Genomic DNA, 26,087 nt, shown 5'->3' with positions numbered 1-26,087 from the left:
CGCCCAGGATGTGACGTCACGGTAGCGCGCCCGGATAGGTTTCCCGCGCCCCGGTAAGGAGTTCCCGCGCTCCCGCGGTGCCTCCGAGCGCGGCCCCGGGAGCGGCTTCCCGGGCTGTGTCCCCCGGCGAGGCGGCGCGGCAGGACACGGCAGCTCGCTGCTTCGGAGCGGGCGCGTTGCTCCGGCCGCGGGGCCTCCGCCAGCCGCGGGTCTCCGGTAACCGCAGCCGAGCGTTGGGGCGGCCCGGCTATGCCGTTAACGGCGAGTCCGCGCAAGCACGGCGGCGCGGGGGCGCGCCGCGCGGGCCGGTCAGGGGTGCGGTGTAAGTAGGACACGCGTGGGTGGTGACAGGAGCGTGGAGAGGGGTTGCGCTGCTTGGAAGGGACGGAAATACAAAATGCACGTTTTCCACCCAAATGTGTGCAGGCTCTGAAGCACCAGGCGCTCGCGGGGTCTCACACGTCTCTGCCGACCCAACCTGCCCAACCGCCAGAGGATCTGGCGCCCGTTGGGGTTTTGTCCTTACACCCACGTTTCCAAATCCCTGCGCTGGAAGCACAGCCAGAAAAAGGGGTGTGGGAGCGCCCACGCTTGGTAAAGCTGCTCTGCAGAACGATTGTGCGAGTCCCTCTGCTGAACAGGTTCCTCTCCCCCACCAGGTCACAAGCCGGTGCCTGCTGCGGGGGTTTTGCCAGGGCAGCCCACCGCCTCTCTCTGGAATAGGCATATCTGGTAATTTTTGATGTTTGCTGGTAGCCTGTGGTACCGGTTTCATCACTGCAGTGTCCAATCTTGGACAAACAAATGATGAATGGGAGATGCTGCTGTTTTTCTCCTCCTATCAGCGACTGTAGTCTTGACTTCATTTTGGCCTTGGGTGAGACCCTGCCAAGATGAATGTCTGAAGCAATTTGTTCTTGCCAAATGACTCAGAGTGGGTGCGGTGTGTCTGTCCTGGTCGGAGCCTGTGAGATTTCACTTCGCCATGGGGAATTTCAGCGCTGGCGCTGGATTCTGGATGCGGCTCAGGAACGACGGGGCCTGTCCTCGCTCCGCGGCTGCTGGGACGGGGCTGGGTGGCCGCAGTGGGGGGGCGGCTGCGTGTCACACTCGGGTGGGGAGATAAATGCCACTTGAGCGCTGGAGTGGGAGGCCAGTGTGACACACCCCTGTCCCAGGGGTCACGTTGCTGATGCGTGCTTCAGTCACAGGAGGTATGAGGGGAAAATATCAACATGCGATGGATATTTCTGGCAAGCAGATGAGACGAGATGTCTGCCGGTAGAGGCTTCTTACAAAACACGCGGGGCAGTCAGGAGCGGGAAGGTGGGATGGCCGCGTCCTGCCTCGGAAGTGTCTTCTTCCCGTTTCGTGTCTCTGGTCTGTCCACCTGCTGTCCTGCGTGGGTGAGAGGCGCCTGCTGTGTCCCTGAGGATCGCGCTCCGGGTGCCGGTGATGCACGCAGGTGACGCTCCGTTCCAAGCAGGGCCGCTCTGCCGCTCCCCACCGCGGGCACCACCGGCCGCCTGCTGCCCCCGCAGTTACGCCACCCCCGTGGGAGGTTTCACAGCTGCCCCAGTGGGGAGGGAGGAGCGCCCGGCTCTGCCCGCTGCCAGGACCGCAGCCCGTCGGTGCAGGTGTGGGCACGCAGGGAGGCCGTGCTGCCCGGGGGGGGGCGCTGGGAGCCCCAGCGGGGCCCGGAGCCAGGCGGGCGGCGCGGAGCGTGACGGCGGCGTGGCCGCGGCCCTTTGCTCCGGCCCGACGTCAGCGCCGCTTGGCCCGCGGCCCCGGCCCGGGGGTTCACGGCCGGGGGGCGGGAGCGGGAATGGGCGGAACTACGACTCCCACAAGGCCGCGCGGCCGCACCCCACTATGGACAACCAATGAGAGCGCGGCCTCCGCTCAGGCAAGGCACACGTGACGGCGACCGCAGCCAATGGGAGGCGGCGGCGCCCGTAGGCCGATGGGCTGGGGGGGCCGGGCCGCGCCGCAGCGAACAAAAGGCGGCGGCGCCGGGCAGGGTGCGGGGCAGCGCGGTGGAGCGGGCGGCCAGGTGAGTGTGGCGGGTGGCTGGGCCGCGGCGGGACCCGTTAGCTCGCTCCGGAGGGCGGCTGCGGGGCCTCGCGGGGCGCTGCTCCTGCCGGGGGTCCCGCGGGCCGGGGGGAGCGGAGCGGGGACGCGCTTTCGGCGGGCAGCGCCTCTCCCGCGCCCTCGCTGGAGCCCGCGGGAAGGCTCGGTGGGCCCAGCCGGTCTGCGGGAAGCGCTGGGGTTTTGCTCCAGCAGCAGCAGGGAGCGGAGAACGGAGCGTCCCGGGGCGGGACGGAACCGGAGCCCCGAGCTCCCCCCGAGCTCCGGCGGCCCTGGCCTTGCGGCCCCCCCGTGAAAACACTCGTGTTCGGGGCGGTCCGGCTGGACGGGACGTTCCTGAGGGCTGGTCTGTTTGCGATGGGCACAGCGCAAATATTGAAGGACGGGCTGGGAGAAAGGGCGCTTGTCTGTGCCACAGCGGACCCGGTGTTGGCGTTGTCCTTCCCTTCATCCCTCATCCAGGATCCTTGGCCAGGACGAACGTCTCTCTGTGGAGGCAGCAGCCCCTGTTCGGGGATCTCTTTCTGTGTATCAGCAGGAGGCTCAATAATCGCCTGTGTCCCTTTCTGTGAAGGGATGTGACAGTTCCAGGAGCTGTGAAATGGCTGTTTTCCAGCTCTTTTATAAGCTACCTGCAAACACCTGCTGTTTATCTTGCTCCTTCTGTCCACCCTGCTCTTTTCTCTCTGCGTTTGTTGCCTGCAATAGTGTCTAAAGGCTGAAAACTCAAGTGCATCCTGAATATATTGTTTTGTAGATACCTGTATTTGCTTTGTTTCCTTGATTGGGTTTGGAGTGTGGAGTATCAGCTCTGCTTTCTAACGCTGTTATTTAAGCCCTGTAGAGTTTTCCACATGTGAGATTCTGTACGAACACTCAGGGCTCACCTACCGTTAGCAGCTCCGCTCAAAGTTGGACCCAACACAAAGCACAGCCAGAGCTGGGAGTCCTGCGGACCGGAGTACACGCTGCTGCTCTTTGCTTTGCACATGATGTAGAGAAGGATTTTAGGAATAAACTTGTTAAAGACCTTCCCCAAAGCTGCAGAATAAGACGGTGTTTAAAGACAGGGTTCTAAATACCCCACTTCTGGCACTAGGTGCTCACCAGGGGGTTCAGAGCCAGCCGGCTGCTCTTGGTTTGTCATCCATTCCCTGTCCCGGTTGCTGTTTTGTTCTCAAAGGTTCCACATCTGCAGGGAACCTTCTCCAGAGCTGAGCGCTCAACGTGCTCACCGTCTCGGTGATTGCACCTGCTTGCATCGTACCGGAACGGTGCCAGGGGTTTCCTAACACGCAACATTGAGGTACGTGGACCTGTTGAGCTGGCTGACTCCACAGGGCGTCTTCTCCAGCCCTCTCTGCGCTGAGAAACACATGCCCGTTTGCCAGCTGGATGCTGATGTGACTTTTCACGCTGCTGGGGGCTGAAAATACTGGCTGGTCTTGAACCGTGTTAATAAATGACCTGGGATGGAGGGGGAGGTGGCTTTACAGTGTGGTTTTGTTGACATAACTCTTGAGAGAGAGGGCATGAAGCATTCACTGGAGAGGGAGCCTTTCTCCCAGCAAAAGCATCACTCTGGTCCGACCGGATTGGAGAATGGTCCTGATCTGAATGGAGGAAAACTCCGTGTGTGAGCGCTGTGTCCCGTACGAACACAAACTGGTGACGATCGTAGTTATACGCTGATTTTCTGTATTGCATATTCCCCTCAGCTAGTTGCCAGTGTATTGGGGCAGATGGATAAGCTGTGGCACAGCAAACACGATGTTTAGCTCTTCAATTCTTGTCTTTTTTTTAAATTTATTTTATTTTTTAGATTTGGCGTGTGAAGTTTTGAGGGAATCGGTGCTTCCGAGCCCTTGAAAATGTCACCTAATCCATTTCTCTTACTTGCTCTGGACTTGCTAGTGGAGGCTGAAAACCTGCACTTCTTAAATCACTGGCTATGGACGATGATACAAAGGTCTCTGTGTTGTAGGAAAGCTTTTTTAATCATTCATGGAAATCAGTCATAAGTCCAGAAATAACTTATTTTTACACCGGTAACCCACTTGTCAAACCAGGGCTGGGTGTGTGGCATCTGTTCCACAGAGCTCTTTGCTCCAGCACACTTCAGAACACAAGAATGGGCCTTGTAACTCAGGCTGAATCCAGAACTGACCCGGCTTTGAGCTTGAGTCTGGGGTAGTTGACCTCCTGAGGCCCCTTCTAACCTGAATTGCTTTGTGATTGTGTGATCTGTTGCATTTTAACCGAAAAGTTCGTGGCATGCGCTGTAGAAAATGCTTTAAAGTGGCAGGAGATCGTCCTTCGCTCGGCAGGTTTGGCCAGAACCAGCTGTGTGTCCATCGTGCATCCTTCAAAAGAGAAGGCAAAGCAGCTTAGAATAACCAGATCTGCAGGGTTGTGATAGCACAGGTACAGTACAGAACGACCAGCAAAACGTCCCAGGCAGCCAGAGAGGCATTATAGGTTTAAAAACTATTAATTCTATCTGCCCCTCTCCTAAATCTTGTGCAGCAGAGGATGCATGCTGAGAGCAGGCTGGAAAAGGCGTTTTGTGCTGCTGACAGGACTCTGTGTGTGTGGTGGTTGCAAGATCTGGGGCCTAAAGTCATAAGAAAATAGTATTATTTCAGTTTTACCTAATGAATCATGAACAGAGCAGCGTCTGGGAGGGACTCAGTACGGAAGAATGTTATCCTATAGCTTGTATTTGGTACAGAGAAAGCCATTATTTTATCTTTTTCCCTGCACCCCCCGTTTTTCGTCAGAGATGCATCCATTACTCACATCAGCGTTGGCTGGAACTGCAGGTGCTAAGAATGACTGAAAATCTGATTATCCGTGACAGATGAGAGTCCAAAACTGCAAAGATCCTGCTCCTCGAGCTCTGTGCTGACCTGCAGTCCGTGCTGCTGCTCGGTGTGTGCAGAACAGATGGAAATGGTTAATGGAGCTGCTCTGATTATGTCTCCCTGGTTGATAAGGGACCTGCACGAGCACGTACAGTGAAGAATTGCTGATGCCTTATGGATTTTTTTTCCCCTGCTGATCTTCTAGCTTAACAATTCAGCAGACTGAAGCAATTGTGTTGTGCTGTCCATCCCGTGAGAAAGGCAGGGCTGGAGCTGCGGAACAACTAAGCGAGGGGCATGATTAAAGACTTGCTAATGATTAGGAAACGTCTGGATGAACTATGGGCAGAGGAGGGTAACGCCGCCTCACGCCTGCTGGGCTGTTGCCATGGCACAAGGATTTTGTCATTTTTTAATCTACTGCTACTGTAATAATCCTCTAAGTTTTTGTCTCCTTACCCCAGTAGTGTTATTGCAAAAATGAGGTGATGAAATCGGGAGAGAAACGAGGGGAGCAGCAGAATGTAGTGGCGTAAAGACGGCCCGTAAAGTTTGAGATGAGCAGCTTCCCAGTGCTGTGACCTGTGGGGACGTCCCTCAGGTTTAAGCAATTCCAACCATGTCACTGTTGCTCCCGCTGACTTTTTGTTTTAGACTCTTTTTAATACGACCTGAGCGATGTCCTGGGTCCAGTTTCTTGCAATTGCAGATGATTGCATCTTGGTCATGGGCTTAAGTAGCATCAGCTTGATTGTTTTAATTTGTAAATGCAGACCGAAGGTCTGCAATGTTGTTCAGGGGCTGTGTCACCCTGGAGAAATGGAAAATACTCAGGGTTTTTTTTAAGATTAAGAAATATTTGCTGTTTTCTTTTATCCATCTGCTTCTACTGCACTGAAATGTGATGCTTTTTCTCTGGGACTGGCCCTGAGCATATTGTAGAGGAGGCAGATGATGGATTTCTAAGGGTTTGGAAAGCAAGGGTATTCCAGCCTCCTCCCAGGCAAAATAAACAGCTGCAGGTAACTGGGGAGCAGGATGTGCTCTCAGAAATAGCACCGCTTTAAAGCAACAGTCGTAATGGAAAGTTTTCAACGCTACAACACGGGTGAGTTACTGTACGTAGCGTGTGTGTGCGGCTGTGAGGACGAGGCAGCGGCGCGGTGTTTGCGGGTGCTCAGTGTGGCTGTGCGTGCTTGCAGAATAACGTGTGGTGGGGCTTTTTTCCTGATATTCTTTCCTCTTACAGCTCTGCCAGCTACTAGCCCAGCGTACAGCCTTCGTAGCTACCCTGTGGCTGACTGATGATATGATAAAGCTCTAAGCTTTTGGTCAGAGAAGCTGGCGGATTCTTTTTGACGATGCTTTTATCTGATGCACAGACAATGCGTCACAATTGAGAAGAAAGCTGTCTCGGAGTGATAGCGTGAAGCTGCTCCACAAGTAGCAGGGGACAGATGCAAACCACTTCTGCAAACCGGTTCTGCAAACCCACTTGAGATTCTTAGTCTGATGCAGCAAACTCTGGTTTCTAGTGGTTAAACTTTTCTGTCTCTTGCAGCTTCTTTGCTAATAAAGATTAAGCAGTCAAAGCAACTCTGTTAATCTTTGAGTTTTTAACGCAGATTACAACACAGCTTACGCTCCTGCCGTTTTGTGGCAGACTAAATTGGAAGCTGCACTGAAATCACATTGGAGTTTTAAATAACAATTCTCTAAGAGCAGGAACGCTGGGTTTTAACATCTCCTGCCCTTTCTGTAGCTTCTCCTGTTCTGTTAACACTTGAATTGCGTTTGAAAAGCTGTTGCTAGCAAATTTGACTGTCAGCTCTTAAGCCTCGTTACCAGCTTTCAATAACATGGTCCAAGCTGTCTCATTCTAGCGGCTACAGAGAATGCACCCTGCCTCATACTACTTTTTTTCTGCAGAAAAAGTATTTAATATGTTTAGGAGGGAGGGACAGAGGATGATACCAAACCTCCTCCTTCCTGCTCTAGGGAAAAAGGTCTTTATTTCTAATGATGACTAATTATTCCCTGGAATATTCTGTGCTTGCTTAGAGGATGAACAACCCAGTTGATTACTAATGGTTATTACCCAGAAGGCAACAAGAGAAGTAACTGGAATTTAAAACTGTTTCCCTCCGTGGGTCTTAAGTGGGGCATCTATTTTGTGTCGGCATGTGCAGTTAGTCTTACTGAGCCATTCAAATACTTCACTGTCCAGATACTTGGATGGAATCTGAGCTCTTTTCTGCGTTGATGCCTTTCTGCTCTGCGTTTCTCCCAGAAACCATCCTAAGCGAGATTTTGTGTTTCCTGCCACACTGGCTGTGCCTGGGGAGCAGGGATGTGACCTCCAGGCACTGGGGATGTGGCACCAGCTCCTGCTCGAGCTTCCCTGTCAGCGCTCTGACCCCTTGGAGACATCGAAACCACTTGGTGACTTTTGGCTGGTCACAGGACTGGGTTCTGATGTCTGACACGTGCAGACAGGTTCACTGGGATGAAGTATTTTAAATAAATGTTTACTGCAGCTACGTCATTTCTTACCTTAATTTCTTTGTTTCTGTAGGATGTGAACCTGCTTCCAAGACATATAGATTCTGAAACAAACAAACAAAATTATGTAAATGCGTTCTGGTCTTGATAACACTGGCAATGCTAGTTTTCTTTTAGCAAAAGGTACAGGGGGTTGCTCATTTGCCTGCAGCCAAGCTCACGCTGGAGGTGTGGGAAGCCATCCGAAAACAGGTGGGAGGAAGGGAGGGTTTCTCCTGTTGCTTTGCCACTCCCTGCTGCTGACCTAGAAGAACTTGGTAGATTCTATGTTACGTAGATCCCACAACAAACCTGTGAGTTTTATAACCGTGTTTATAGTGTGGAGATGCAGCCCCAGCTCTGTGTTTGCTTTGGCTTTGCACTGAGTTAAGTGTTTGGGAGTTTTCTGGGGGAACTGGGCTCTGTTTCTGATCACCTTCTTTTCGTGTTCCTATTCAGACTAGGCAGCCATGTCAGCCAAAGCCATCTCCGAGCAGACGGGGAAGGAGTTCTTGTACAAATACATCTGCACGTCCTCTGCCATCCAGAACCGCTTCAAGTATGCGCGAGTCACCCCGGACACTGACTGGGCACGGCTCACCCAGGACCACCCTTGGCTGCTGAGCGAGGTAAGGAGAGCGCTTTGCCTTCTTCTCAAAGCTCTTCTCGCCGTGCTGCTCCTGCCGTGCTGCAGAACTGCGCTCCGGCTCGCTCCCGAAGGCCTGGTCGGTGCTGCTGCTGCTCTGCAACAAGAAACCTCTAATAACGCCAAAGTAAACGAGGCTAATTCAGCAAGAGTCTCTTGAAATGTCAGTCCCTGTTCTCAAACCCTTCCTTTCTGAAGTCATGGAGCGCTTTCTCCACAGCTGCCTTTAACCTTCTGTTAAACCTCCTGTTCAGGTTTCCTCCACCCAAGCAAAATGTCAGGGAATGCTTCAAGATCTTTTATATCACACTGTGTTTCATAGCCACGCGCTTTCTGTAGAGCACACATACCCAGAGCTCTTTTCATTAGTTGTCCAACCTGGCCCCTTTCCAGTGGTTAATTACATTAAGTCATTGGTTGGTAGAACATGAATGTTCATGGTCATTTATGGACTTGACTGATAGCCCTGCAGTAAGTAATTAAATGTTCCGTACTCGAGTGCGTGAGTGAATTGCTGGAAGATAGCGGCAGTGCTTCTAAAAAGCCTTGCGGAGAGGCAGAAGGGAGCGAGGGTGCTGTCTGTCCCTAAGGCAGAGCTCTGCAGCGCTAGAAGGGGCTGCAGGGTCCAAGAGACTGAAGAAATCCTGCGAGGACACGTGCTGGCCAGAATGTCCTTAAGTTTTTGTTTTGCCATGTATGGAGAATCACTTGATCCAAATCACTTTCTAATGCTTCTTTCTTTTAATCCCCCTCATACGATGTTGTAGCGTTTAGTGGTGAAGCCAGATCAGCTAATCAAGCGCCGTGGGAAGCTTGGGCTGGTTGGAATTAACCTCACTCTGGACCAGGTGAAGGTTTGGCTCAAACAGCGTCTGGGCCGAGAAACCACGGTGAGTGCCACCCTAGCAACAAGTAAATGACATTTTTGTTGTCTTTTCTCTCTGCTTACCTGACAGGAGCTGGTGCAGAGGTATTTCTCTTGCTTACGGTGGTTTAAAATGCATGTTACGCTGATGCCAAAGCAAGTGAGAAGCTGTCCCACGTGTGAACTTCCTGCTGGTCCATGAGCACTGATCAATGGCACAGCCCGGTGCTCCCTGTTACCGTCGCTGGGTCGGGTCCGGGTGGTGGGAGCTCGGCAGGAACTGGTACCATATTGAAAATCCCTTCCACAGTTGATAGCTCAGACGCTGTGTCTTGCTGGCACAGCTGCTTCACTCTAAAACCCCAGGCAGATTTAACAAGACAAGTATAAAAGCTGTCATAAAATTGTCCTCTTATTGTAGCCAGCCAGTGTGTTTTGGCTGATGACTGAGTGTTACTTCAAGTCCTTATTTTAATTCGGTACTGGCTTGTAATATTTCTTCTCCTGGGGAATGATGCTGCAATGCTAATGATAACGAAACGCCTGCCATCCCAGCTGCTGTGTTTCGGGAGCTGATGAAGTTCTGCTGCCTTGGTCCTGTTGAGATCCATTTGCTGCTGGCTCCAGCACCACGTTGGGCCAGGGAGGAGCAGCAGGGACCTGCCTGTCAAAGCCAGGGATGCTGAAATCGCTTCTCTAGCACAATACAAAGGCAGGACTGTGCCAAGGACTTGGGACCAATGATGGCTGCTCATAAATGTGGATATTGGACAATCATTTATTGGTGTTTGCCTTGTTTTCTGCCTGCAGATCGCTAATGCTAAGGGCATCCTAAAGAATTTTCTGATTGAACCCTTTGTCCCTCACAAACAGGTTAGTAGAACAAATAAAGCATTAAAAAGTGCTTTTAAATCTCTGGCATGTGGCTTGGATGGATTGATATAGCGGAGAAAGCAGAAGTGTGAACTGCTGGTGTTTGTGCCTGGGTCTCTGCAGGAGGAAGAATTCTATGTGTGCATATATGCTGCTCGGGAGGGAGATTACCTGCTGTTCCACCACGAGGGGGGTGTGGATGTGGGAGACGTTGATGCCAAAGCTCAGAAGCTGCTTGTGGCGGTGGATGAGAAGCTCAGTGAATCGGATGTAAAGAAACATCTCCTGCAGCATGCACCAGCAAACAAAAAGGAGTAAGTAGAGATGCCCAGTTCTGGGTACAGCCGGACAGACAGAAGCTGTTCTCCTTTATTTCAGTGCAGCATCCCTTCGCTCCGTTCCACCCCAAAGCTTGCTCTCCTGCCCTTCTTGCTGCTCTCAAGAATATGCTATGCATCCTAAATCCAAGTCCTTTGACCTTATCCAAACCTCTTGTAAAACTCAAAATAAGTGTTCATAGTGTTTTGAGCCTTCACTTGACAGGAGCACTGACTCAGTCTGCTGACGTCTCGACCTCTGAGATGCTGGAGACGTACTGAATTTTGATCCTTTGTGCCAGCATAGAAGAGTTTTGGTTGTTTTTATTTAGTAGAGACAGTGATAAGATGTGACTCTGATTGCTAATTCAGAGAAGTGTTGTGCTTCACTCCGGCCTAGTCTCAGAAGGAATTCTCTTGCTATTCCTACGCTTGCTGCCAGCTTGTCTCCAGATCTCCAAGCTGCTCTAGATCTCAAAGCTGCTCCTGCATCTCCTTTAATTAGATGCTTGTAGCTAGTTATCTTAATATGAGTCATGATCTCTCCAAACATAACGTAATCACTGCTGGCATTGTTTGGCACCGAGGGGCTGAAGGCGCCTGTCACTAATATAATTGACTGTAGTCTCTTTCCCCATCCTAGCTAACGAACCTTAGCTCTCACAAAGATGTGTATCTGACGGAGCCGAGGCTGCGTTTCTGTCTCTCAGTGAGACTGAACAGCCCAAGTGTCTATATGACAGTTGTGAGCAACTGTGCTCTCGGCAGAGTTTGGTGGGGTGTCATTAAGATGAGTCATCAAGGTCTCCTTTCCTTGAGTCATCAGCTTAAGCTTCTTCCAGAGAAGATGAATGAGAAGGAAAGAAATTGATACCAAGTAGATTTGCAGATCGCTGCTAATATAAATGAGGCAGAGCAGGCTGTGCTTTATATTTGGCTGCTCTAACGAACTTGTGTTGATTTTTTTTTTTCCAGCGTCTTGGCGAGCTTCATCTGTGGCCTGTTCAACCTTTATGAAGATCTATATTTCACATACCTTGAGATCAATCCATTAGGTAACAGATATTTTTGGGAGCAGGACTTTCTGTTCTAGAATACTGGAACATGTACTTTATCCTTCTCTGATTTATGCAATTCACAACAATATTAAGTGGCATATGCAAAAAAAAGGTCCAAAAGTGGGTATGATGTGTCCTGGAGCCATTAGTTGAATGAATCCAAAGTGAAGGCTGCTGGCAGCTGTTCTGTTATCGAATTTCTTGGTGGAAATGAAAAAATCTCATTGAATGGGATGTTAAGTAAGGACTGAAGAACATAAAATTGCTCTGTTGGACCAGAACAAAACAAGGACCTGAGCCAGGGCCTTGGGCCATGGTCACTACTTAGTTCTTAAGAGAACTCGCTGGGTTTGGTACATACAATTAAATGACTGATGTGGAAGAACGGGGACAAAGGTGACCTCGCTTTTGTAATGAGCTCTGCACGGAATCAAATTTGGAGTGATTCTGTAATGCACGTCTCTGTGTACAACCAAGATAATTCTGATACGTTTTCTTTTTTTCCCAAACGCAGTAGTGACTGATGACGGCGTCTACATCCTCGATTTGGCCGCGAAGATTGATGCCACTGCTGACTACATCTGCAAAGTGAAGTGGGGGGATGTGGAGTTCCCCCCTCCCTTTGGCAGGGAAGCTTATCCCGAGGCGAGTACCAACCCACCCTGGCCCCAGTCCCTCCCTTGTGGGCTACAACATTAATTCCTCGTTGCTTGGACGTCCATGGCATTGAGGTTTTCCTCTTGTGGGTGGTGTTGCTGTGTTTCAAGTACTCTGGCACTGAGCTGTGCAAACCTGTGTACAGTTTGTGTAGCGCTAGTACTTCAAACAGCCTCTGAACTGCAATTGCTTTTAGCATCCCTGCTTAAATGTTGTTCGGTTCTTTAATTCAGAATTGACTTTTTAAATGGAGGCTTATATTTAATTTCATGCAGCGATGTGCCAGAGCTCTGTACTCACGGTGTCTTCCTGACGGGTTTGTCAGCACCATTTCTTGTTGGAGCGCTGGTTTCTGACAGCGTCGCGACAGCCAATGCTCCCGCCGTGTTTCGGTCGCGGTGTCTGAGAGCAGAGCGGCAGTTTTGTGCAAAATCTGCACGCGAGGATGAATCCAGAGCACATTAACATCCCTCAAACTTCAAAGTAAAAAGTTAAGGTGTTAACATACCTGTTTTCCTGAAAAGAGGCCCACAGGCAAACTTCTTGTTTTTACGTTAGAAATGTCCATTCCTTCTCAAAATTCCCTGCTGGTTGCACAAATGCTGCTTCATCCCAAGCCCCCCAGCAGCTTCAAAAACTGTTGGAAGAAGAGCTCTCCTTAATTGTTCTGTGACTTATTTCAGTTGACCGTCCTGCTGTCTCCAAAGGGATTTCTGCCCTCACTTTTTCATTTTAATAATTAGAATTACGCTTTTGTCGTGGCCGGTTTTTGTAACACAGCCAGGAAATCCATTTAGCCGTTTCTCTCCATGTCGCTTGCTGGATGCCAACACTTAACACAATTTGCTTTTAAAACGATTAGTTCAGTTTTTGTCCCTCTGAATCATCCCCCTGCAATCACCATGAAGGTTATTATGGTGGTGTCTTTGAGAATCTTAATGAACTGCCAGTGAAGTGCTTCACAACAGGCGAGCACGACTGCGGTGCAGGACCAGCACGCTGAGCCCAGTTCCAGCGCTCTCAGTGATGATGTTCTTGGCGGCAGCACAGCCGGAGTGCGCAGCGATGGGTGTGGGGGGTTTAAATTCCCTCTGGTCTCAGTCTGCAGACAAGGTCAGAAGGGAGATATTTCTTAGTTCAGATTCTGTGACTGTCGTATGCGGAACCTGGGAGCTTCCTGGGCTGGGCGGTGGAGCAGAACAGGGCTGTTCATGGAGAGGCCGGTGTAGTTCAGCTGAGTGAGAAATAACCAACAGTTGGCTGTGTTTCCACAGGGTTTCATGTGCAAACAGGAAAAATCTGCTTTTGAATCTGTGCTCTACACATTAAGCAATATCAAATTTAATTATAGGGATCACTTGTGGCTTCACCTGGGACAAGCAAGAGACAAGCCAGCAGGCCTTAAAAAAGACAAAACATTCTTTGGAGGATATAATGTGGTTCTTTTCCAATAAAGAATCAAAATTTGAGCATATGCTCAGGTTGATCCCCTTTGAATTTGTTACAGGAAGAGTGTCGCAAGCTGTCTCTATCCAATTTCAGTGTTCTGTCTTGGAGAACACCTTACACCAATCAGTCCTGAGCCTGAGAGATGAAGCAGCGTCTCTGTCCCTTACGAAACTGGTGTTTGTAGTTGTGCTTTCCCCTCAGCTGGAGTTGAGATTTGGGGGCTCTGAGTGTTCAAACAGGCCCAGTGCTATGAACGCTCTGCTTTGGGAAAGGAGGATGCGGAAGGAAGCTGAATCTGTGTGCTGCTCTGTGTGCAGGAAGCCTACATCGCTGACCTGGATGCCAAGAGCGGAGCCAGCTTGAAGCTCACGATTCTCAACCCCAAAGGCAGGATCTGGACCATGGTGGCCGGCGGTGGTGCCTCTGTGGTTTACAGGTAACGGGAATGAGCTTTCCAGAAACGGGGGTGGATTTACAGAGCTGGAGGAAGATAATCGATGCAGCCTCTGGAAAGGAGACTCTCCTAAAGTGATCTTTCCCACACCGGGACTGCTTGGGACCTCTTTGGAATGACGATGCTGTGCAGAGTTGTTACCAATTTGTGGAACATAGTGTCCCTTAGGGATGATAACGTAATTCTGGGAGGTTGAGATGTGGCTTCCTTTTGACTTGGAAAGAAACAAGCGGGCTGAAAGCTGTTTGTGGTAATACTGTTGCTGTGGTAGCCACAGAGTTCCCATCATATCTCAGAAGCAGAACAAGATTAATCATGACTGGCACCAAGAGGGGAACAGCTTTGTTTTCAGCAGACAGCACCATTTTTGTTGCAAGTTCCACTTTCCCAGGAATTCGGAATGCTTTATTAAGATCTTTACAGTGACTCAAATTATAACTGCTCTCTTAAATAAGTTATTTTTTTTTTCTTTACAGTGACACCATTTGTGACCTGGGGGGTGTGAATGAACTGGCGAACTATGGGGAATACTCAGGAGCCCCAAGTGAGCAGCAGACCTATGACTACGCCAAGACTATTCTCTCCCTCATGACACGAGAGAAGCACCCTGAAGGTAAGAGTTGCTGCAGTTTCAAAGCTGTGGGCTGCATGTGGGGAAAAAAACGGAATAAATCCAGCTATTGCTATGCTGAGACCTCCCCAGCAGAGCTGTTATTGTACCGCTGCCTCGCAAGTGAAATAGGGATGGATTTCTGTCAGCTCCTGCTTCAGAGAGCGGAGCAAGTGTGGCTCGAGATATTATTCTCAGATAAATTCTTGCTTGATACTGTGGTCTTATCTTCCAGGCTTTGCTAAACACAACTTACTGCCAACTGCTGGCTGGTCTGAACGGCAGCGTTGTTTCACTTTGTCCTAAACTGTTTCATGATCTTACATGTTCTTCTTACACGTTTCTTCTCCCAGGTAAAATCCTGATCATCGGAGGCAGCATCGCTAACTTCACCAATGTAGCTGCCACTTTTAAAGTAAGTGACAATTCAGAATTATCGGCAAATGCCCACAGTCATCACAACCCCCGAGCATTCTCCCCAGTTCGGTGTTGTGCTGGAGCTCACAGTTCATCTCTGCCAGGAGTTCTGGAGATGATGGGACGGGGTAAAAATATCAGGCAGCCCAGCTCACCCATCCTGTTTGTTTTAGGGCATTGTGAGAGCAATTAAGGATTACCAAAGCCCTCTGAAGGAGCACGAGGTGAGGATCTTTGTGCGAAGAGGAGGCCCGAACTACCAGGAAGGTTTACGTGTCATGGGAGAAGTTGGTAAGGACCTTCCATAAGTTTTGGGTTTGCATCTTGTTTTTTCCACCTTCTCTCTCCTGAGCCTTCTCAAGCTGAAGCGCTTCATTTTGGCGCAAAGCTCCTCTTTTTCTCCCCAAAAGGCTGAATGTTCTTGTATGCACACGCAGGGAAGACCACCGGGATCCCCATCCACGTCTTTGGCACGGAGACGCACATGACGGCCATCGTGGGCATGGCGCTCGGCCACCGGCCCATCCCCAACCAGCCGCCGGCCGCGGCTCACACCGCCAACTTCCTCCTCAACGCCAGCGGCAGCCCCTCGGTGGGTCCCTGCCCTTCTCTCCTCCTGGCTCCCGCCCTCACCTGCCACGCTGGCCCGTTCTGACTTCGCCTCTGACTCTTTCAGACTCCAGCGCCGAGCAGAACAGCCTCCTTCTCCGAGTCCAAGTCGGATGATATTGCTCCAGCCAAGAAGGCAAAACCGACAGCACCTCTTGGTAAGTCCAGCGTTGGAAATTACTGGTGGCGCTTCCGCTTTAAAAGACAGAATGCGGACTAGACCAGTGCTTTTTCTGGATATCAAGGGAAGCAATTTTGTGGTACCCATCCATCTTTTTGAATTGCATACAAGCCAATAGCACAAAAAGTGACAAAATTCTCTGACTCACCTTGAGTACTTTTAGTTGCCTTGATCTGGGTTGTTCCTTTGAAGGCAACAGCTCGAAGCTTTGAAGGCAGCTCTTTGGTTGTATTTATTGGAAGCTTCACTGGGTAAGAGCTGTGTGGGGATGAAACAACAGCAGAATTGGGCAGGTACAGAATGTGATAACGTCCTGGTCCTTCTCCCTTGGATGTGAGGAGATAGTGGCCTCGTTTACAACAGTATGACATGATGACAGCAAAATTCAGATCAGCGAAACGCACCCCAAAACCCACTACTGCTCTCTTAATCATTGCGTGCAGAATTCTGCATGAGAAACGCTTCAAAAGTACATTGCAAATCCGAGCTGTGCAACGAACTGTCAGCTGAGCCCGAAATGTGTTTGTGCTGGGATAAGCAAAAAGATTTTAGACGGCAAAATGCCAAAGGTTATTTCCAGCTATTTGGAGAGGAAGAACAGTGGAGGGTGTCCCTGTCCCCTTGGTGTTTAACAAAAGCAAACCCAAAAGGCCTGAGCGCCGGGGAGGAGGGGAGCGGCCGTACCCACCGCAGGCGCCGGCCTTCAGCTTGTCGCATGAGTGATTCTCTCTCCAACAGATTCAGGCCCGGCTCCCAGCCCTGGCTCAGGTAGGCCCCGTGTGACCAGCGAGTGTTTGCTCTTACTGGCAGCCGACGTTTTTAGCTCTTGGTTTGGTTGCTGGTTTTTCTCTCCAAAGGTTTGCAGTGTTGTTTGGTCCTTCCTTCCTGCCCAGCATATTTAGCTATCACCATATGAACTTTACCTGGTGTTTTTCAGATCACATATTCCTTTGCACAAAAAAAATGATTCTTTCTGGGGGAAAGAGGGACAGGTCTCAAACTTTTTCTTTCCTTCTCCCCACAGTCATTAGGGAGAAAACCCGATCCAGGCTCTGTTCTCTTTGCTTTCAGAAGAAGGGATCGCTAACCATGCCTGATAACTGGCGTTTTGTTTCGGAGGGAAACGCAATAGTGCAGGTGCCGTGCTCAGGAGCCCTGAAGGGCACAGAAAAGTCACTGCAGGAACTAAATGTTCTTCTTGCATTGTCAGTTCAGCAAACCATTAGAGCTTGTGCTCAGCGGAGTTACAGGGACTTTAAGCACTCTCTTGAGCTCAGTGCTGGATGAGAATAAACTGCAGAATTAGGGTCAGAGTAGAGATTTCCGAAGGCCAGAAGAACAGTGCCCTGGTTAATCCCCAGTGCTGTTTACCTTTTGATTCAAAGCCCAAAAGAAATGAGCTGTAGACTGAGTTGAGATCAGCAGCTGGATCAGCTCTGAGTTCTTAAGAGTTTTTAAATGAACTGTGCCTGGAGTCACAGGGAGGAGCTCAGCGTTTTGCTGTGACAAGTGGTGCGAATATACTTTAAGCAAACAGCCCATCCTGAGTAGCTGAACTGTTGCCTTTTCTTTGACTCTGTCCCCCAAAGCCAGGTTTTGGGTCATGTATAAACTCTTGGAGCCATCAGGGTTGTGTTAGATTCTGATCATTAAAAACAAAACTGAAAATGAAAGCTGAGCATGTAGAGCTCCTTTGCTTCCTCCATCCCCCCCCATTTCCTGCTTTTATTTCCTATCATCATACTGTGATGTTCTGACAAGCGTAAGAGGCAAACTTGTGGTTGTTGCAGACTGCAGGCCATGTGCAAAGAAATAAACAGAGTTCAAAGTTCCCTTCCTCTTCAGCTTTGCAGAATAAAACTACCTGTGAGGAACATGAATGGCCCATGTGAGAAGAGGCAGTTTGCACTTCTGAGCTCTCCACTGCCCCTGTGCAATGGAGCACGTGCCCGTTGTGTGAAACCCCAAACCTGGCTCTTGTGTTCCGAACCTGGGGATGCTGCTTCACCTGCAGCTTCTTCCTGAGTTTGGACAGCGTGGCCACTACATCCTGCAGCTCACCGGTTGGGTTCTGTTTGGAGGGAGGGGAATATGCTTGTCTGGGAGATTTTCGGCAGACGTTTGGCAAAGTTGTAGCTTCCATCTCGCACAGACGTACACTTTAAATGTGTTTTGGTGTGGTTTTTTCCCCCCCCACCTCTCTCTGAGCAGGTAAAGCTACAACCCTGTTCAGCCGTCACACCAAAGCTATCATCTGGGGGATGCAGACGCGGGCCGTGCAAGGAATGCTGGATTTTGATTACGTTTGCTCGCGGGATGAACCTTCAGTAGCTGCCATGGTTTATCCGTTCACGTAAGTAGCCTGTGCTGACTGCGTTATTTTTGTTTCCCTCGAAGCCTTCTGTGAGCTTCCTCCTCGTCCAGTCTCCGCTGTTCTCTAGCGTAGCTCTGCCCTGGTCTACATCTCTGCTTTAACACCTCCTCCTGTGCTCCCTTCCACCATCAGGTTGGCTCTGTAGGCTGCTTCTTGTTGCCCCTAACCACTGATTTTTGGGCTGCTCTGTTGAAACAGCTTAACGTTAGCCACAGAATTTAAGTCTTGCTTAATGATCTTTCTAAGGGTGTCCAGATTCTGTTCCTTCACTCAGCAAGCGAGGAGGTTGGGCTTTCCTTAACAGGCCACTGGCTTAGCAGAGGCAGCAAGGCTAGGTCAGGTTTCTTCCCCTCCAAACATTAGCCAGATTGGAGCAGCTCTGAGAACAGACTAAAGCAGTCTGTCACGTAGCCAAACAGCATTTAAAAATAATAAAATCCTCTTTGTGTTGTTCATACTCTTTCCTATAGTGGCAGTTTCGTAGCAGACAGGCGTTGTGCATATCCTTCAGTGGGATCCTTCAGGGTTCTCAATGTGGTATTTGCCCTCTTTTCCCTTATCCCACAGCTCATGGGGATGAGAGTGGCTGTTGGGTATTTCAAATTGCCCTCAGGAGAAACCTCCAGAGCACAGAAGCTGTTTAATTAACTTACCTAATGAGTGTGGGGGGCTCTCCCTGTGGAACAAGGAGGAAAGGAGAGGCTGGCTGGCCTGCTGCTGAGACTGCGAGAGGGGAGCCCATAAAGGCAGGATGTTAATTTGATTTCTGTGGTATTTACAGACACCCAGGATAGCTGATGTGTAATCAGCCTCTGTCCCGCAGAGGCTCTTGGCGATTAAGTACCTTGTGCTGTTAGTCTGCGGCTCTGATGATAATTGCAGCTCTGTAATACCCTTCTCAGCATGTGCAAACCTCAGGGGACTAAAACAGAGTGCAGGCGTAGGTGAGTGGCAGCCCCTTGCAGTGTCGCAGTTGTTTAATGAAGAAAAAGCAACGGGGATTAAAAGTTTCAGGCTACCTGTAATTATCTGATTCTGCTTGAGCTTTTAGAGCAAGCCAAGCTGGCAAAACCTGGAATGTTCTGTTAAATATATGGGAACGCAGCAAATATCGCTACACCTCTAATATCTGAGCAATACAGACTTGGATGAAGTTCCAGTCAAAGCGTCTACTGTGTAAAAAAGCCAACAGCTGGAGTGGAAGTCTCCTTTGTGCAGGGCAGGGTGGGCAGGGGCTCGCTGTAGCAGAGCTGGAAAGCCCTCCCGTTGCTATCCTGGCTGTTCACTGCAGATCCTGGTTTCCTCTTCCCCCAGACTTGTTCCAGTCCAGTAATGCCGCTTCGCATGCACCTCATTCATGACTCTTTCTGTGCCTCATTCTGTCTTCCAGCTTGGAGTAGAATTGAGGCTCTGGTAACTTCACTGTGGGAGAGCTAATTCATCTTGCTGGATGCCTCTGTCCCCATTAGCCCGTCTCCTTCCATATGCTGCTCTGTTCTATACTCTGAAGAACCTTCTGCTGTTAGTATGGTCCCTCCCCATGTACGCTCACTCGCTAGTGAGTGTCTCCCAGTCAGTTTTGATGTCTGAGATGTGGGGTGTGTAACCCCCTCTGTCTGCATGCACTGTAGCCCTTTGTCTTGCCAGTAGCCCGAAGGGTCAGGGCTTTTTCACCTTCTCCTCCATAGTGGTGACCACAGGCAGAAGTTCTACTGGGGCCACAAAGAAATCCTGATCCCGGTCTACAAGAACATGGCAGACGCCATGAGGAAGCACCCGGAGGTGGATGTGCTCATCAACTTCGCGTCTCTGCGCTCTGCTTACGACAGCACGGTTGAAACCATGAATTACCCACAGGTGAGCGAGGGAGCTGGAAGACGCCCAGGAAATAAAGACCTTGTCAGCAGGGCACCAGCGATGCTTAAACTGCGATGGCATTGAGTCTTCAGCTTGGTAGATAAATACCTCAATTCTAACTCTAAGGAGGATACCGGAGTTGCGTAGCAAATTCTAATGACAGACTAAAAATTCATGCAAGAGGAAGCTGGCGTTTTTTTGTAGTAGTAGCGTGGGGTATTAACGGTTTGATTTATCTCGCTGCAGATCCGCACCATTGCCATTATTGCCGAGGGCATTCCAGAGGCCTTGACACGCAAACTGATCAAGACAGCTGATAAAAAAGGAGTCACTATCATCGGGCCTGCAACTGTAAGAACTGGGGGTCTTTTTCTCCTCTTGTCCATCTTAATCTTTAGATCGGCCTTCTCTGAAGGATAAAGTATATCCCACAATCCATTTTGTCTTTAGTCACACCAAATGCACGTTAGTTCCTCATTTTAAAGTCATGTTACTGTCTTTTTTTGTTTGCATGAAGGCTGTCTAACAGAAACCTTCCTAAGTTTCATGTATATTTTAAAGGGCTTTATCTCTTTCTCATTTTCTTGTAGGTTGGTGGGATCAAACCAGGTTGCTTTAAAATAGGCAACACAGGAGGCATGCTGGATAACATTTTAGCATCCAAACTGTACCGTCCTGGCAGCGTGGCTTATGTTTCGAGGTCCGGAGGAATGTCCAACGAGCTCAACAACATCATTTCCCGAACCACCGATGGGGTCTATGAAGGGGTGGCCATTGGAGGAGACAGGTAAGGGCCTCCATCTTCAAAAGACACATTTTTTAAGTCAGTCAACAAAAGAATCATTGGTAATTTGGAGGAAGAAGGGCAGGTTGGCTGTTCATTTTTTTCTTCTTTCAGAAAAGTTTGAAATAGATTCAATTTCTACCATTTTCCCCTGTATTCCACCCAGATATCCTGGTTCGACTTTTATGGATCACGTCTTGCGTTATCAGGATACTCCGGGAGTGAAAATGATTGTAGTGCTTGGAGAGGTGAGACCAGTTCACTCCTATGTGAGCAATACCCAAGTGTTTTGTTTTGGGAGCATCTGACCTGTCTGCAAGGATGTTAAATAGCAGCTACTCATGCTGTTCTTGAATGCCTGAATTCCTATTTCATGCTTCTTTAATGAAAAGAAATAGAGTGTATTCCACAGACAAGCATAGTCCCTCCTACTTAAATAAAAAATATCAAATAAGGAGGATTTGTTCTGAGAATTCAGCTGTCACTCAATGGAAAAGGAGAAAAACAAATCCAAGTCGTGCTTCCACGTGCATCTCAGAGCTGGTTTCTGCAAAAGTGCGACGTTTTGAATCAGCTCAGCTCTTTCTTTCTGCAGATTGGAGGCACAGAGGAGTACAAGATCTGCAGGGGCGTTAAGGAAGGTCGTATCACCAAGCCAGTGGTGTGCTGGTGTATTGGTACTTGTGCCACTATGTTCACTTCAGAGGTATGTGCAAAAATGGGGGCAAACGCATAAAATAAGTATATATCCATGGCAAGGAGAAAACAGCCAACTTCTTTTGCTGTGCCTAAACCTTCTGGAATTGCCAGTAGCAACTTAACATGGACAAGTCAATAAATATAAATGATAAAAGGGTTTTGTGCTTCTATGGCCTGGCAGTGGAGATTTCCCAGGGATTCTGTGTGCTTGGAAAGGGAGCCCAAATATCCCAGGGAACACCACAGGATCTAAAAGCCACCTGGAGTGGGAATGGGAAGGATCCATGTGAAGAGGGGGCGAATTTAGGGAGGCAGAAAATGGATGGAAAAGCCTGGAGTGATTCCAGATCAGAAAATGCCCCGTGTATTGCAGTACTGACCACAGTTGGAACCGAGAGTTCTGTTAGCCCACAATGGAGGCAGACGTGCAGTCACTGGTATTCCTCTGTCACCAGTTTCCTAGTCAGGTCTTCGTTCTGTTTTACTCTCTGCAGGCGAACAACTCATATTCCTCACTGCTGCCTCTTCTCTTGTTTGTAGGTGCAGTTTGGCCACGCAGGAGCTTGTGCCAACCAGGCTTCTGAAACTGCTGTTGCAAAGAATCAAGCCTTGAAAGAAGCTGGTGTGTTTGTTCCACGGAGCTTTGATGAGCTGGGAGAGGTCATTCAGTGAGTCACCCTAACAGGGCACCTTCAGCAGGGGCAAAAACTGCTCGGGGCACTGATTCTAGCCTGATAAAGGAATATATTCCTGCTTCAGGAAAGCAACTCCTAATCATTCTGGTGTTTTAAGGTCTAGATTAAGACCACCTCACTTGTAGCTCTTAAAAGGGCTTAAATGATTAAATGGATTCTCTCCCTAGGTCTGTCTACCAGGATCTTGTGGCCAAAAGAGTGATTGAACCAGCTGAGGAAGTGCCTCCTCCAACTGTGCCAATGGATTACTCCTGGGCAAGGGTGAGCCGTGCTGCTTTACCTGCTTTCTGATTCCTTACAAACCAGACGGGATGTTTGCTGTGATTCTGGATGCTTATGGCAATAAGTGTGTTTAAAATAGCATCTTGATGCTGCAATTTCAGGAGCTGGGTCTGATCCGCAAACCGGCTTCCTTTATGACGAGCATCTGTGATGAGAGGGGTCAGGAGCTGATTTACGCTGGGATGCCCATCACCGAGGTCTTCAAAGAAGAGATGGGAATTGGAGGGGTTCTGGGCCTGCTCTGGTTTCAAAGGAGGTGAGGCAGCTTTTGTGAAAGCTCCCAAATTCTTCAGTTGGAAGTTTTGCTTATTAATAGACTTTAAAGTGGCAAAGTAACTCCACGATTCCCTTGTGAGTGTGGATTCATTGGAAATGCCATCACTAAATCCCCTTCTCTGAGAACACAACAGCATTTCTAGCTTTCAATGATGTGTTTTAGTCTTGGGATGAAGTTTTCCACACATTTTGTAGTGCATTGAGGAAATTTCTCTCTTCTAGGCCTGTTACAATTGTCACCTCAACCCTGGAGAGATTGGGGAGTTCAGAAATATTTGCTAAGCAGCCCACAGGGAACCTTCTGAATGGCAGAAGTTTGCTGCCTTCATCTGATGGTGCTTTCACACATACACCCAAAACTAACGTCACTGTCTGGTATAACACCAAGTGCCTTTTATTCTGTTTTCTTTACAATAAATGACTTTGATCTCTTTGTTGCTCAGGTTACCAAAGTATGCCTGCCAGTTCATCGAGATGTGTTTGATGGTAACAGCAGATCATGGGCCTGCTGTATCTGGAGCCCACAACACCATTGTCTGTGCAAGAGCTGGGAAGGATCTTGTCTCGAGTCTCACTTCAGGCCTCCTTACTATCGTAAGTACTTAATATCCAGAAGATTTAGCTTTGCAACTCATTACTCTGTCCAGGTTTTATTACTATAAAGACTTAGAATGGCTGCAGAGCCATGGACAGGTTGTGCCTGTTCACTCACACTTGAATTCCTGTTGAATTCAATTCTAATAGATTGATGTTCTAGGTTTGAAACCTAGTCCACTGGAAAGTAAGACTATTTTGTCTCATTTGCATCTAGAAATATTTTTACAGATGTCAGCATCATCCCTATGTGGTTGCCTAGTCTCTTCCAACACTGACAAGGAAAAATGTGAATAAAACAGACTTTAGATTGCATTTCCCCCCCCAGTGTCTCTAGCAGAGGTGTGTTTGCTACACATTGACACTTGTGTTGAGTTAGGAACAGATGCTTTATCCCAGGAGCCTGCCTGACTTTAATTTCATGAATGCCACATGGATACGCCAGGCAGACAGTGAAGATAATAATGTGCTTGTTTTGTACCTTAACTGGAGTCCTTTGCTGTAATTCCCTTTGTTTTGCACCCAGGGAGACCGGTTTGGTGGAGCACTGGATGCTGCGGCTAAAATGTTCAGCAAAGCCTTCGACAGTGGGATTATCCCCATGGAGTTTGTGAATAAGATGAAGAAAGAAGGAAAACTGATCATGGGCATTGGACACAGAGTCAAATCGGTAAGAAAACTGCATTAGTACAAAGGGAAGAAAATGAGCAACTTTCAGAGGCAGTTATTGACCAAATACTGATGTTTTATGAATCTTAAACCTACAAATAGTAAAGCTTGTGCTAAGTACCTGCAAAAGAGGCAAGAGCAGTGACTGTAGTGTGTTCTTAACTTGCAGATAAACAACCCCGACATGAGAGTTCAGATTCTCAAGGACTACGTGAAGCAGCATTTCCCTGCCACCCCACTGCTGGACTATGCGCTCGAAGTAGAAAAAATTACAACTTCCAAGGTGAAATGTGCCAGTATTTATCTCCTCTTGAGCACTTCTTACTGGGGGACAAGTGACTGGGGTTAATGGTGTGAACATCATTTGCCACTGTTAACATCTTTATTTTGGGGTGTGTCTTCATTTCCTGCAGAAACCAAATCTTATCCTGAATGTAGACGGCTTTATTGGAGTTGCCTTTGTTGACGTACTCAGGAATTGTGGCTCTTTCACACGGTAAGTATGCAGTGGGCTCCTATAGAATGGATGGGATCCATACTGCCAGCTCTTGTGGGGCCAGGATTTCGAAAGGACACAGGGAAGGAAATGTAGCCTGGACTTGGGGGGGAAAGAAGCTTCCACATGAATTCAGTGTTGCTACTGGTATTAGAGATGATTCTTAGCCTAAGATTGATTCTATTGCTGTTTCTTTTGCAGGGAAGAAGCAGATGAATATATTGATATAGGAGCTCTTAATGGCATCTTTGTCCTAGGCAGGAGTATGGGATTCATTGGTAAGTGACCCGTGTTTCTGTCCCTGCCACCCTGAATATGGGACAAACGTGAACTTCTGGGCCTCAGTCTAAAATGATAGTTTTAAGAGTCCAAAAATCAAAGTTGATTCAAGGCAAAGTAAGATTGGGAACACAAATTTTGTAACATGACTGCTTTTTGGTTTAGGACACTACCTGGATCAGAAGAGACTGAAGCAAGGTCTGTACCGTCACCCGTGGGACGACATCTCCTACGTGTTACCAGAGCACATGACCATGTGAGAACCAATATTGCCTCCGAATGCCACTTCACGAGGAGAGAGAAGCCTTCAGAGGACAGCCATGAATGGGACTTTGATGTATAAAGGCCATTAGTACAGAGACAGGGAGCTGCCTGGTCAAGCTGTGCAAAGCAACGGTTTTATAAGACTAGAAACTTACTCTTAATAAAAACCAAAACTTGTGATATTCCATATGTTACCTCCTCTATTTAATACTGTCATCATTTTACTTTTTTTCTACTCATTTCATTTTTTCCAGTAAAGATTTTAAGGATTTGAGTGTGGAGTTTTGCTCACAGGTGTGTGCAGTCTTACTGAACTTATGGAACAACCCATTAATCTGTTAACAAGCTCTAACTTTTCCTGAGGAAGGGGAAAGTTGCCATCATTCCCATTTCTGGTTTTGGTTGTTTTTCAGTTTGTTTTCTGTGTTCTCATCTTCAGTCCGATTGTATCCTGAATAGTGGGACCACTGCTGATGTATAACCAATGTTACTCAAACTCTGGTGTAGTAATTTAAAGTGTAAAGTTGTAACATACTGCTGTTAAAACTGTGAAACTACATGTATTCTGGTGTCTGTATTTATGCAAACAACTTCTCATTTACTAGTAGATTGCTGATATATGGAATGTCACTCTCAAGTTATCTGCAGATGCAAAAATAATCTTAGTTGTAACTTGTGTCCTACTTGTCTGTGTATTGTAACCTAACTCAAATAAATACTACACTACTACTTTATTTTTCCACTTCTGGCTTCTAAAAGTTGGTCCTCAACAGTGTCTAATGAGTTGTTTAGCAAAATACCAAACTGTTCCTCTCATGGTGTGTGTTTTAGTTGGTTTAAAGGAAGTGGAGGGGGGAAAATCAAACCAATGTACAGATTTACCATACCATGTCTCAGTGCAGGTCAAAAAGATGAAGTTTAGCGAAGTAGACAAGAAGCAGGAGGGAAAAAACGAAATATTTTATATAGCATTACACAAAAGTTAGGGAACTGTAGTATGTTGTTCAGTAAACATGAAATAATCAACTACAGCTCATTCTAATTAACAAAAAAGAGTGTACCTTAGTTGGGAGTGAGTGAATTCCTCATGCAAAGTCCCTTCCCTGCAGGCTTCCCTGAGAGCAATGTTGAGGAAAAAAAAGATCAAGAGGATAGCTCAAGGCTCTGAAAAGAACTATACATGTATTTC

At 48.4% G+C, this 26,087-nt stretch overlaps 1 protein-coding gene across 3 annotated transcripts; it reads left to right on the top strand.

Annotated features, from left to right (window-relative positions):
- Positions 1–21: 21 nt before the first annotated feature.
- ACLY (ATP citrate lyase) lies at positions 22–25,627 on the top strand. 3 transcript variants are annotated; one of them, XM_082070801.1, is made up of 29 exons: positions 22–322; positions 7,953–8,122; positions 8,907–9,029; positions 9,815–9,877; positions 10,001–10,191; positions 11,170–11,249; positions 11,767–11,897; positions 13,676–13,794; positions 14,289–14,425; positions 14,776–14,837; positions 15,013–15,130; positions 15,277–15,431; positions 15,516–15,606; positions 16,368–16,397; positions 17,841–17,982; positions 19,692–19,860; positions 20,107–20,211; positions 20,451–20,647; positions 20,811–20,892; positions 21,240–21,350; positions 21,884–22,011; positions 22,206–22,299; positions 22,422–22,576; positions 23,040–23,190; positions 23,717–23,860; positions 24,029–24,142; positions 24,273–24,355; positions 24,557–24,633; positions 24,800–25,627. In XM_082070801.1, the coding sequence occupies exons 2-29, from the start codon at positions 7,964–7,966 to the stop codon at positions 24,892–24,894; spliced, it is 3,306 nt and encodes a 1,101-aa protein (XP_081926927.1). In that variant the 5' UTR covers positions 22–322; positions 7,953–7,963; the 3' UTR covers positions 24,895–25,627. The 3 variants fall into 3 exon arrangements, with proteins under 3 accessions (XP_081926927.1, XP_081926926.1, XP_081926928.1); XM_082070800.1 differs by lacking the exon at positions 22–322 and adding an exon at positions 1,952–2,053; XM_082070802.1 differs by lacking the exons at positions 22–322; positions 16,368–16,397 and adding an exon at positions 1,952–2,053.
- The last annotated feature ends 460 nt before the right edge of the window (positions 25,628–26,087 follow it).

This window comes from Streptopelia decaocto, assembly GCF_964273445.1.
Source record: "Streptopelia decaocto genome assembly, chromosome: 22".
Classification (NCBI taxonomy): domain Eukaryota; kingdom Metazoa; phylum Chordata; class Aves; order Columbiformes; family Columbidae; genus Streptopelia; species Streptopelia decaocto.
This window is presented reverse-complemented; position numbering and strand designations above follow the sequence as displayed.